General features: G+C 41.6%; 1 protein-coding gene across 1 annotated transcript in view; it reads right to left on the bottom strand.

The window, feature by feature from the left end:
- The window catches only part of pitpnc1a (phosphatidylinositol transfer protein cytoplasmic 1a), a 33,921-nt gene extending 33,671 nt beyond the window's left edge, over nt 1-250 (bottom strand). The window contains exon 1 of the mRNA XM_076080812.1: nt 203-250. Within this exon, the coding sequence (XP_075936927.1) occupies nt 203-250 (48 nt within the window). The remainder of the gene's footprint in view (nt 1-202) is intronic.
- Between the last annotated feature and the right edge of the window lie 13,171 nt (nt 251-13,421).

Below are 13,421 nucleotides of genomic sequence, written 5' to 3'. Positions count from 1 at the left end.
CACGGGGCTCAATACGTCCTTTGGTGCAAAATGACAAACGCATCACTGACAACTTTGCAAGATTACGGGTTTGATAGTAAACACAACGTGCGGACCTGCGATCCTGTGGCTGTTAGCCACGCATTTGTGATGGAAGAGCAGCCAATCAGCAGACAAGAGAGGGACGCAAAACACGAGGAAACCCAAGAAAAACTTCACCTACCTCCTCCACTGTGAGGGGCATGCAGATGCGGTACTCCTTCATCAACATAGTCCTTTGTACGACGGTGATGGCAACGCAGAGGACGGCGTAGTAGGTCGTCGGGCTTCGGTCTGGAGTGCGATGCTGCAAGTCAGTTATTTCATTGAAATGATTTGTGCAGAGAAACGAGGCAACGGAGTTCCACAAATGCACTAAATCCTTCCTCACTCGTGCATCAGCACCTGAAACGCGCGATGCCTACGTGAGTCTCTACACAACCAGGTCCGAAGTACAAGGGGGTCTTTTAAGGGTTAATTTGACCCTGCAGTCGCCAGTTTGTAGAAACTAATCCAACAGCATCAATTTGTTTTTTTTTGGGGGGTAACGTCTGCAGTGTGGAAAGTGTACCGAAATCACACCAAACTCCCCAAACAAGTCGCTTTAAACTACCGCAGCTTGAAGCAGCTACTTGTAACCGGACGAGGATTGATCCTGTCGTCGTCGCAAACACTCTTCATTTAACCGTGTGCACGTTAAATAAGGAGCTCCTCGCGTGCACCAGTGTGTCTCCTGCTCCTTCGACAGAGCTCCGCTCAGAGATGCGCAGCAGCAGCAGCAGCCGCGTGGATACGCTGCGTCAAGTGAGCGCGAGAGAGAGAGAGAGAGAGAGAGAGAGAGAGAGAAATGTGCAGGAAACACGAGGATGTCACTGTACAGGTTCCCTATTAGAAACGATGAAACCGTTGAGCTATTGTATAACAAATACAAGTAATGTTAAAAGTCTTATTGCTCATTTTTTTTTTTTTTTTTTTTTTTAGCAGCTGTTCAATATTGGCCTTTTGCGTCAAACATTCAGTCAGATCTTATTGTCATGTAGGATCGGAACCGAAGTCCTTCGTGTTTTTGTAGCTCGTTTAACTTTCCCTCCACAGGCTCACAGCTTCAGGATTTCAAGCATCTTTACATTTTTTAATTTCAGTTTACAAAAAAAAGGATGAAAACTTTTATATCAGATAAGTGAGCCGATGTTTAATCCTTCGTGTGATGTATTGCATTTGTATCTGACAAAGCCTTGGTCTAGGTAAGCTCATGACATTATTGTCATCAACTAAACAGAACCCCTTTATTTGACTTGTGAGAACCATATGGTTCATATATATATATATATATATATATATATATATATATATATATATATATATATATATATATATATATATATATATATATATATATATATATATTTATATATAGGTTAAAATGATATACAACATATCACATATAATATAATATAGGATAGGATAATAGGATTATACATGAGACGTCTATAGACAGGCTCATCATGTCTTGGTTCTGACCCGGGATTTGTAGTTTTAGAGCTGACCTTGGTTCTGAACTGGAGCTGACCATGGTTCTGAATTTAGACAAGATAAAAAATGTGCTGTTTGAGTAAAAGTTTTCCACATAACTTGAGCCAGCTGTGTGATGATTTAAAGCAAAACGTTTCCTCTCATGTATTAAAACTGGTTTATACACTGTAACCAATGGCTTTATTTATGCCGAATAAAATATTTGATAATTCTTTCCAGATCCAGTATAAGTAATTAAGAATAACTTTGCGGATGCCTTATACTTTATACTTCTGCAAACAGAGCAGAGCACTATAACATGCAGTACTCTTTTCAAACGGCAGAGGTCGCCAGAGACCGTAATGTTAGTCAGACTTGTAGCGAAGACAAGCACTTGGATGACATACATTTAAATTTAAATTTTTGGAACATATTATAATAACCATCATTAATATATGGTAAATTGACTTAACTTAAGGTGATAGTTATTTTACTGATAATAAACTAATGATTATTAATTAATGCTATAATTCATTTTTATTCAATAGCAAATGTAGTTACTTGATATGTGTTATTTACTGCAGGGAGGGTCCACAGCATCTGTTTTAGTATGTTTAGGACCTTTTCCCCCTAAGATTATAAACAATATGGCATATGGAGTTTGAGTACCAGCAGTAGGCTAGTTTCTAAGGTTGGTTCTTTTTTTCAGGTCATGGCAACTAAATTAAGAATCAGTCAAACTGTCTCTCATCAGTTTTGCATAAATCAAGCAGCAGTGGAGTGTCAGTGTTGTGTGAAATCAACTTTTCCCCTCTTTGCTGCACAGGAAGGAAACAGAAGTTCTTACGTCTGAACTCAAGAGGGTGCAATCTACTCGCATGTGTATCTGAAATACATTTCCCACACTGTCAATGTCACAGAGCAAGACAGTGCAGAGGCACCGGCACAGATTCATTGTGTTCGTGGAGAGTGCATTAACATCTGAGCGTGCATACAACCACACATATGAAGGCCATGATGTGTGATCCAAACAGAAACTCTCTCACCATTATCACACACACACACGCACGCACACACACACACACACACACACACACACACACACACACACACCACTGTCAAACTTTCTGGGATCAAGTTAAAATTGGACTGAGCAGCTGAAAACAAGCTGGTGATGTAATAATAAATAATATAAACATTATCATACGTACATATATATTTTAACTTTAGCACATACTGTTACATACAGAGTGTGTGAATTAAAGAGTGAATTTAATCCGGTATGGTCACAAAACATGCACTCACTGTATGCATGCAGTGCACACACTCACACCGTCACACACAGATTAGTTCAAGGGCCGACTGCCTCAGATTGCCGGTCGATGCACTCTGTTAAAATTACAATCTGAAATCTCTTCAACGTACTGTTCTCCAGCTGAATTCATTATATGCCCACACACAAGGCAAACTCTAACACACACACACACACACACACACACACACACACACACAAAACAGAGGCCTTTTTTTTTTGTCCGAATGCCACAAGACATTATGCCAAGCTTTTTGTGGTGCCACAATGACACCTGCTACAGTTAGGCAGACACACATATCTGCTCACACACACACACACACACACACACACACACACACACACACACACACACCAGACTCTGTTTATACCAGCCGGTATCACAGTGTAGGCGGAGAGGACGAAACTGTTGCTAAGAGACCTGGCTTCCTCGCCTCTTGCCGCTCAACATCATTAGTTGGCCTTTACTGTCACTTTCCTAACCTCTCAGCCCATCAGTCCACTGTTACTGTGGAGAAGGGAGCTTGTTTCCCCCGTTGCCCAATAGTGGGGGTTGGGCTGGTGACAAAACTAATAAGGGCTTTATTGGAGCCATCGCTCTGGGGAAGAAAACACTGGTGCTAGATGGGCGTCACAGTCCGTCTTAATCATTGCATTACATCCAGGTGAATGGAGGGGGAGGGGGTCTCGGGGAGACGGAGGTGCGGTTCTTTTACGCTTCATTTGTGTTGACAGGGAATGTCTAGTTTAGCATGATTGAATTCATGAAAAGTTCAACATGGAGCTACTGCTTTTCAAAATTGGGCTATGCAGTGTGCGCATCAAGGATTTTGGCTCAGCTCAAAACTCTGACTTCTGATCCTCCCGCTTGGTAGAAAAGCCGTCCGTGGGCTGTTCTGCTTCTCATCTTATTCTGCTCTCGCTGGGAAACACATTCGAGGACACTAAAAAAATCTGGACAAGCTGTGCTCATACACATCTTAGTGTCATTTTAGTTAAGTTATCTAATGTTGTTGTTTGCGATCCATCTGAAATCAGCAGGAGAAATTCAGCCATCAGCAGCGTTTGCGTCCATGTCATGTATGAACAAAGTGTTAAGCACTATCAATGCCTGAACTGGACCTCCGCAGAGCCGTGAATGGAAGCCAGTTCATTAATGAGAGGCGAGGAAGTGGCTGGAGGGTGTGTGAGGTGAATATATGCGACTGCTGCCCATCAGCATATGATACACGCATGTATACACACACACACATCCCACACTGTATATACTCACAAACTTCAGTACACTTGTTTCAATATAGGTGTGCTGACGTGTGTCACCAGTGATGTGGCAATTGAGAGTTGAGTGGTGACATTAACGGTGAGAGCAATTTTGAAGACAGAACACCTTATGAGGGATGTTATGAGGTAACGTTGAGATAAACTGCTGTGTGTCTCCACTGCTTGGCTGGAGCAAAGCAGCACTTGCTGCAGTATAGCACTTCTTCTCTGCTCCCTTTGGCTTGATGTTAAAAAGGGACTAAAGAGACTTTGATTGGTACTTTGAAGTACATACTGTAGTGTAGTGTAGGTTACTCAAATATTCTAAGTTCGAGTTGAGCGCCAGACAGGAGAGTAGTCAAAATCATACACCCGTCACTTTAAAAATGTGGATATAAGCAAGTTTAAGAAATACACGGGTTACAAAAATAAGAGGGTCCAAGGAGGCAATAAGCAGGGTAAAGGGCAGCGCAAAATTAGATTGAATTATTTGGATTATGATTGAGGATGGAGTAATGCTTTCTGTAGGTCCAACAAAGACAAGGAAGTCCACAGCTACGTCCAAGCAGGTTCAAAAAGAGATAGAACAAGACTGTTGCCTACGAAAACCATTAAATCCAGTCGGTTCTTGAAGCGACTGCCACTCTGTTTACTTTTGAGCGAAGATATCAAGCAACTGAATGAAGACTTTCATGTATCTCCTTTAGCTCTCACTCACAGGTGCGTCTGATTTATGTCTTCACCTTCCTTTCCTGTCGAGGACCTTTTCCTTCCCTTCTTCTCTGCTACACCACATTCTAATAAATATAGAAATCAAGGGATGTCTAACCAAAAGTATAACAAGCATCTTCGTATGAGGAAAGCAGCAGGAGCTCTTTCTTCCCCCCCCCCCCGAGTTGAAACGTTTTCTTCAGGGCAGCTGTGTTGATTTAACATAAATACACAATGATTGCTGTGGGAAGGAGCCGTAGAGCGCTTGTTCACGATCAGAAACAAGACAACAGAAGGCAACAAGCGTCACGAGAACGCAGCAGCATCCTCGCCCTCATCTGTGGGTGATTTCACAAACTGAAGACGAGATTTTTACCAGCACGTCGCTCTCAAATGGCTCATCTTCTTTTGCCACACGTGCTCTCGCCCCTCTCGCATATCAATCATGCAGATGCAACCTTTTAGGACGAGGATCGACGCATTGTTGTCGAGACTGTTTCCATGGATACACTGAAATCCAATCCGCTTCTCAGCGTTTCCTGCTGGTCTGAAACCCAAACATGTAGGGTGCTTCCAAAAAAAAAAAAGAATTTACCAATCGTATATGAGCCAGGCACCCATAATGTGCCTTTTTTTTTTTCATCCAGGTAATTTCAAATTTCCCTTCTCCCAATCTTGTGGGTCAGACAGCCATCGAGGTGTAACGCTCATTTCATTTAGAAGCCCGAGATTGTCTCTTGCATAATGTATAATGAAATCTGAACTTATTGCCAGTGCAGAGATATTGCTGTGGGAGATGTGGCATCTTTCTTTTTCATCTCGGGGCTCAGCTTGCATTTCTCCTCTAAGATTAAACGACAACTGCTCAATATCACAGCTATTAGGGTGTGATGTCGGAGGAGAGTGCTTTGGGACGTGTGCGCGTATATGAGTCTGTCTCCTCGTGTGTATGTGCACATATATGTGCTTGGGCACATGACCAGAATGTGCAACATGTTTTTGTTTTGCCACAGTGGATGCGGTGCATTTCAGCTACTGCCTCCATGTCACTATGGAGACACTGGTTGCTATACATCAGCCAATCAGTGCGGAGCAGGAGAAGTTAAAAAGTGAGTCTGTTTAAAGACTGTCTCCGTTGTTTGGCGCACGCTCAGGGAAGTTAATCTCCGTGAGTGTCAGTTTTATGTCTTTTCCTCTCCGTTGATGGGTTTCCATCCACGTTATTCTCTTGAAATATGATGCTGTATTCAACACAATGCTCTCATTATTGTGAAAAAGTTTTCACCTTGAAGCGGGGAAGTCGTTTTGTCGATGAAGAAATCTTTTAGAAGGACACATTCTGTTGAATGAACAATGGCTGACTTGTTAGTTCAGTTAGAAGTTCAAATTCACTAGGTCAATTGTTATTATATTGAAACACATGCATGGCCAAACATTGAATAATAAAGTGACCATTAAGAGGATTGTGGTTGCCTTTTGAGGGATAGCGACAGTACAGAACAATGGGAGAGCAGCAGCAAGAAGCTGAAAGAAGAGCTGAAGAAAAGAGGATGAAAAATAGTTCAAACAAGTAAGGATGTGAGAGAGAAAGAGATGGGAAAGTTGAGTTAATGAACCTTCAGATGGGGGCTAATAGGTTCATCTGAGGGGCTGTGTAGACCTTGATGAATGTTAGACACACACACTCACACACACACACACACACCTCCCCTCAGCCTTCCTCCTGCTTCTCACCTGTGGAGTGGGAACAAAGACACGCCATGAATTGATGTATTCCTTCCTCCAATATTACTGATGTTAACAGCTTGCCCCTAACTGTTCAGGCTTGGGCACAGACTGCTTCTTATTAACAGAATTAAGGTTGCTTAAAGTTTAAAACGCTGGCGTGACCAGAACCTCTTTGTCCTTGTTGCTTGTTGATATTAATGCACTGAGAGAACAACAATGACTCTAAACCTAAAGTGTGCTTTGTGTCGCCTCTTTCACCTCTGCTCTTTGACTGTGAGTTGTAGACCAATACACCTCAATTTCTTTGCATTTTACCTTGTCTTGTAATTGAGTTGCAAAGACTGATTTTCTAATGGGGAAATGTCTTTTTTAATACGCACCATTGATCTATCCTCCGCTTTCCAAATGGCCTCTGAAATTACATTTGTGCGTATGGAGTTGGGGTGGCAGACAGAGTATGGCGATGGTGATGTAGGTGAAAGGGGTGCACCGCAGCCATCGCCTCCCAGGAAGCGGTTTGTTGTCGTTGATAGCCACGCTCGCTCACCTGCATCAGCCCCAAACGCAGCGGATTAATAATGTAGCAGCCTCGCTTCTCCCAGAAACACCAATGATTGGATTGAAATCTGGCTGTCGCTCTGTGTGCCTCTTCTCTTGCATTCGAACATAGTGTATACACTATACACACACATGCACACACACACACACACAAAGGTGATCATACATGCATGTCACATTTGGAGACACATACTAGATGTGAGGAAGTTAACACAGGAGACACACACACACATTCATGCACACACAGCTGCCCAGACAAAGGCAAATGTGACACATGTCTGTTCCTTCATGGATGTTCTCCTCATTCGTCTAATTATTCGTGTTAGTAACTGTTTGTCTGCCTGTTTCTCTGTCTCAGTTTGTCTTTTTAGGTGTCATTTCATGCAAATAGAGTAAAGTTTGAGGTTAGGCTTCATGTCAACACATGACATTTGGCCTGACTGGAGCTCCCTGAGATATATAAGAAGTAAAAAAAAAACAGCCGATGTAGAATGTTGCCATGCAACAGCTGTTTCAGAATAATTTTAACCCTGCGTGATAAAACTAGTCCAAGAATGTGTCACACATGAGATCTAGATTCTAAACAAACAAACATACATGTGTAAATGTGAGCCCTGTAGTTTCCTGATCCAAGCGTGAAGGATTCAAACGTTATTTAAAGCTTTTATGTTAATATGAAACCAGCAAAACATCCTTCAGTGGAACTGCGAACCATTCGACATATTAGCAAAGACAACTACAACCTGTGACAAGAAGACACTGCTTTCTTTGTGTTGTATTTTATACGCTTATCACATGTTTTTAAATGTAAAATCTTAACTTAAAAAGTAGCTACAGCTGATACTGTAAATGTCGTGGAGTAAAAAGTGCAACATTTACCCCTGACATGTAGTGGAGTAGAAGTCAAAGTAGGATGACATGGGAATACTCAAGTATTACATTTAGTTTTCAGCTCAGTGCATTTTGTTTTAAAAAACGTATACTTTCCTTTTACAGGCAACATTTTGAAATCACAAAACGTCACAGTGTGTCTTTTCAAGGTTATGGGATTGAGATTGTAGATGAATGAAATGTAGAAAATAGAGCGAGTATACGCGGACAGAAAGGTGGACGACGACCTAAAACAACACCGTCAATAGGCGGACAGATGGAATTAAATACACGTTTAAAAAAAAAAGACTACTCATAGCCGTGACGCACAAACTTGATCCAAATCAAGACAAAGTAAAAATAAAACCGGTGCTAAATCTGGGTTGATCACACGTGGGTGGACAACCTCGTGGGATAAATCAACATGATGGAATAGTGAGCCAGCCCATTCACATTTTCTTTATTAGATACATCGTGCAACTAACAACTTCTGTCAACCCTGAAACATCTATACGCATGTTACGGAGGAAATGCCCTTTAGCCACGGTTGCCACAGAGCCAGAGGAGGCTGTGGGACGGCGGCAGGCGGACGAGAGGGGATTGTGACAAGCTGAACCAGAACATTAGGAGACTGGCAGTGTGAGCTCTGATCAGCTGAGGGCACAGAGAAAACCTCTGTGCTTGAACCTGTAGTTTTGTGGGAGACCTGAGGTGAGTATTTGTGTGTGTGTGTGTGTGTGTGTGTGTGTGTGTGTGGCACTAAAACATGCAAAAGGATGATGCTCAATATTTTACTTAAAAAAAAAAAAATCCCACAGGCACCAACAACTCCAACAAGTCAAACCTCTTGAGGGAAACCAGCCATCATTAACGTCACTCTGCCCTCTTCTCTCTCTCTCACGGTCACCATGGAGACTGCGAAGCTCACATAAAAAGCAGGCAGATACTGTGTAATGAGAAAAAGTAAAATTTAGATTGAGAAAACTTTTGGCTATACTTACGTGCTCTCCTCCCACGTTGCCCACGAGTGACTCACCGGCCGGCACGATGGAGACGAGAGTGAGAAGAATTGTCGCTCCGCAAGCGTCATTCAAAGGTTCAGTGGGCACTTTTTTTTTTTTTCTTCTCTTTTCACTCTGACCTGAAAGGCTGGCGTGAATGTAACATGTTTTCTTTTTTGGGAAAAAGGTTATGTGTCATTCTTATCTTTGAGAGAAAATTCACCCAAGAGGTGAGACCCCCTCGACGATCAAAACACAATGAAGTGTTCCCATCCCACGCTGCGTGAGACCTCAACTTCAGACTTCCGGTCTTCTTTGTGCAGGTGGACTTAATTGCTGAATACTTATTCCTAAAGGTTTTGTGATGAGCTGTTATGCTCATACTCATTTACTCTCTTCCAGCAGCATCTACTGTAACAGAAGTTAGATAACCGGAGTGAAGTAAACAGTAAACTCTAAATTCAAAAAGATGAACAGAATGAGACTGGATAGTTTAGTTTTCCTCTGTTGATGTGATTTTAAATGCCTGTTTGCTCAGTCATAACTTTAAGCTTTATAAGCAAACTAATATCAGGCTCCTGTTATTGTCCACTTCTCACCTGATATTGCTTCATTTTCTTATGACGAAAGTAAATGACAACAGGTACAACACCAAAATTAAAGACAAAGAAACTTAGACAAGAGGAAACACAGAAATGACTGTCACACTATTGCTGTTTGCTCCTAAAAAACACTTTTCCAAGATAGGTTGTCGTCTCAGTGATTGCTCGCTGCCGGCTTTGTCAGGGTACTATATTCACTACTTCCTGTCCCCGCTCTTCTCTCTTACATAATGGAAAAAAACACATAATAAACAAATCTTTTACTCCACAAGGACCGGACTGAATAACGCCTCCATGCTCATCATTGTTAACAATTGTTTCCTGTGTGCGTGAGTGAGTGTGTGTGTGTTTGTTTGTGTGTGTGTGTTTTGGGCAATTATTGCCTGACCTTTTCTTCCACCTCTCCTCCCTATTGATTGTGAAAATAGACTTGAATTAATAATTCACAAAAAAAGCAGTAGGAGTTTTGAGTACTCCTGCAGGACCAGAGCATGTGTTTGCAGGTGTGTGTGTGTGTGTGTGTGTGTGTGTTTGTGTTTGAAATATATATTTCACACCAACTCAAACCCTCTGAACTCTAAGTCTAGTGATAGGAAACCAATCTTCCCTTTGAGTACTGTGAGAGGAAATGTAAGTACGATATTTGCCAGTGTGAGCATCATGATTGACACCTGTTGCTGTAGATGCGCTTTCTGTAATCATTTGCCATTAAAGGAATACTTTTTATATTTTGGGAAATACTTACCCGAGCTGATAATTCCCAATGATGGCGTTGTTGGTGTTCAATTGATTCGAAATCAGACACTAAAGCTGATCATTTCCCTGCTTAATTCACCCCAAAGCAGAGTGGAGACGTCCATTAATGAAATGTGCTGCTGCAAGATTTGTAAGGAATAATAACCTGCACATACATATAGCTGGCTACTGTCCAAGCTCACTGACATATATGAAACACTTCTTTGTCTCCGTACTTTCCCACTCTTCATAATGCTCACTTGTTGAAATACAATCCTCCCCTCCTTTCTAAAATCATATCACTCCTCTTTTCCTTCCAGTAAACGGATGTGATTATTGGAGCGCTCTCAACCCAGAAGACATTTCTTCTCCACATCCGTGCATCGCCGGCTCCTCTGCCTCCAGGCCGGGGGCGAAGTGTGCAGCATGAGGTTTGTACAGATGAAGCGCTGGTAGCGCGTAGCGCTCTCGCGCTGGGTTGGATTGTCTTATTACAGGTCTATCTCCTCTCAACAGTCACTACTGATACAAGTCATTAGACGGCAGAGTGCCTGCTTGCTTGAGAGAGCGCTGGAGCAGAAAGATACAGAGGGGAGAGGGAGGGAAGGGGGGAGAAGAAGAGGTGATAAAGCTGATAAAAAATAAGGTGGAGAGGAACTCACTGTCACTGCCTGCAGAGGAAAGTGTCAAATAGGGGAGAGGAAACGAAGAGAGGATTGAAGCTGAGAAGGGGGACAACAAAGAAACAGGGTGAATAATGAAGGAATCACAGAGGAGAAACTGGGAGCACGGGGAGTCTGCTGCCTGGCAATAAAGAGAGGCAGAGAGATACAAGATGAAGCTGAATGATAAAAAGATTAGAACACAAAGAGTGAGACAAAGAAAGCAAAGGTCAAAAAAAGAAAAGTGGGGTTGATGGGAGAGAACTGGGGATGCAAAGCGAAAAAGTGTGAGGGCAGCAGAGAGAGATACAGAAACTGAGTGACACCATGGCGAGGAAGAACAGAACATGTCAGAGGGAGAGAGAGAGGCAGGTATGAGTGAGAGAAAGAGAGAGACAGTAGCAGAGTCTTCTTCTTCTTCTTCTTCTTCTTCTTCTTCTTCTTCTTCTTCTTCTTCTTCTTCTTCTTCTTCTTCTTCTTCTTCTTCTTCTTCTTCTTCTTCAGTAGTATTCAAAGATCATTATGTGATGTATATTGCAATCTATTGATAAATAAATTGTTTAGGGACAATTGTCTGTGTTTAATTCACGGCTTTCCACATTAGTATGTTTCCTGTCAACCTCAACTTTAAACAGTTAACCAGAATTAATAACTATCCACTGCAAATTTCCATATATTCTACTAACTAATTTGTTCATAGGCTTAAGGACTATGCACACGTTAACAGAAGGCAAAACTAAATGTGTGATCCATGAGCACATCTTTGTGCGTGTGTTATTGGCATCATACTAAACACATTGTTTCTCATGTTTATGGAAACAGAGATCGTGTTAGAGCAAACAATATAAAACAAAACCACGAAGGAATTCCAGGGATCAAAACCAGTGTGGGCGGCAGGGAGTAAATAGTGTACGCTCTGCCCATGCTGCTGTCATTGCTCGAAGGTAAAGGTCCCATGAATCATTTAGGGAGCTTTGTGCATCTATTACACGCGCCCCTGAAAAGCCCTGACCTGCAGTGTGTGAGGCCTCTGGAGCATTTCAAGTAGCGTTGTCTCTCAATTCTACCACATTTTCTGGTTGAGAGATTCCAAGACCGGAGTGGCTCTGTGAGTGTGTGAGTGTGTGAGTGTCTGAGTGTGTGAGTCTTTGAGTGTCTGAGTGTGTGAGTGTCTGAGTGTGTGAGTCTTTGAGTGTCTGAGTGTGTGAGTGTCTGAGTGTGTGAGTCTTTGAGTGTGTGACTCTGTGAGTGTGTGAGCGGCGACACAAGGATGGTTGAATTCTCAGTAAAGAAAAGACTGAATACATCCATTAACTCTCTCTCTCACACACACACACACACACACACACACACACACACACACACACACACACACACACACACGTATTGTAACGACCAGGCAACTTTTGTGATTGCAGTAAGAAAAATGCAAAAGACGTACCTCAGAGCAAATTGAATCATTCTGTGAAACAACATCATTTATGGAATTTTAATTTCACTGCACCTGCGCCAGCTGAATGACTTCAGGGCCTGAGTGACTCAAAATAACATGTTAGACGTAGATGGTTGTTTTGCTAACAATATACGACTCTTGTAGGAAATCTATGCAGGAAAAAAGACAAATAAAAATGAGTGCTGTCAGGTGATTTGTGTCTTTTTATTAAAAAGATGATGATTTGAAAATGAAAAGAATTAAAAAGACACTAAAAAGAAAGTCTGTCGTGAATTCGTTTTTTATGTTTCTGACAGCAACAACATATTTTTCTACAGAACAGTAACATCTTCAAGCTTCAAGGTAACATTTTACAATATGTGCTTAAATGAAAAAGTCATCGGCATCATACTTATCCTATATATTTTAACTTTAGGCATATATGGCACAACACAAGTTAATACAGCATTGAAAACATTATGAAAGGAATTCTCTGAGGATGTCAGAATTATGTAGCAAAGTTTCAATTCACCATTTGCTAAGCCACGCCCCCTATTAGTTACTGTGCCTGTCAAGCTGTAAATATTCACTTTACAATAACAACTATTGCAGATTTACAAGATTAACCTCAAAATTCAGAGTCATTTTTACAACAATGGTCCAGACTTTGATTTCAGACAAAAACAGGCTTTTTAGTCGTCAATGTTGCTAGCTAATTAAGCTAACCTTAGCTTCATACTGTCTTCAGCTGGCTTTTTGTCCTGTCTTTATTACTGAGTACATTCATGATAATGTGATAAAAAACTGAAACTGAAGCCTCATGAACCAGAAAAGTCATAATGTATAAATAAGGAAACAGTATACCACAGTGTGGCTACTGTTTAGCTGCAGAGCTTACTGACAAGCAAGATGTTAAAGTCATGCTTTATTATTCATATTCTCAACGTTTTACCTTCGTTTCACTGTTAACGCTACAAGTTGTGAGGATGAGAATGTGTTTGGAGGATGTTAACGCTGTCT

Source organism: Anarhichas minor, unplaced genomic scaffold (genome assembly GCF_050575085.1).
Source record: "Anarhichas minor isolate MPS153535 unplaced genomic scaffold, ASM5057508v1 ptg000007l, whole genome shotgun sequence".
Taxonomy (NCBI): Eukaryota; Metazoa; Chordata; class Actinopteri; order Perciformes; family Anarhichadidae; genus Anarhichas; species Anarhichas minor.
Note: the sequence above shows the minus strand (reverse complement) of the source record. Positions and strands in the feature narration are given on the sequence as shown.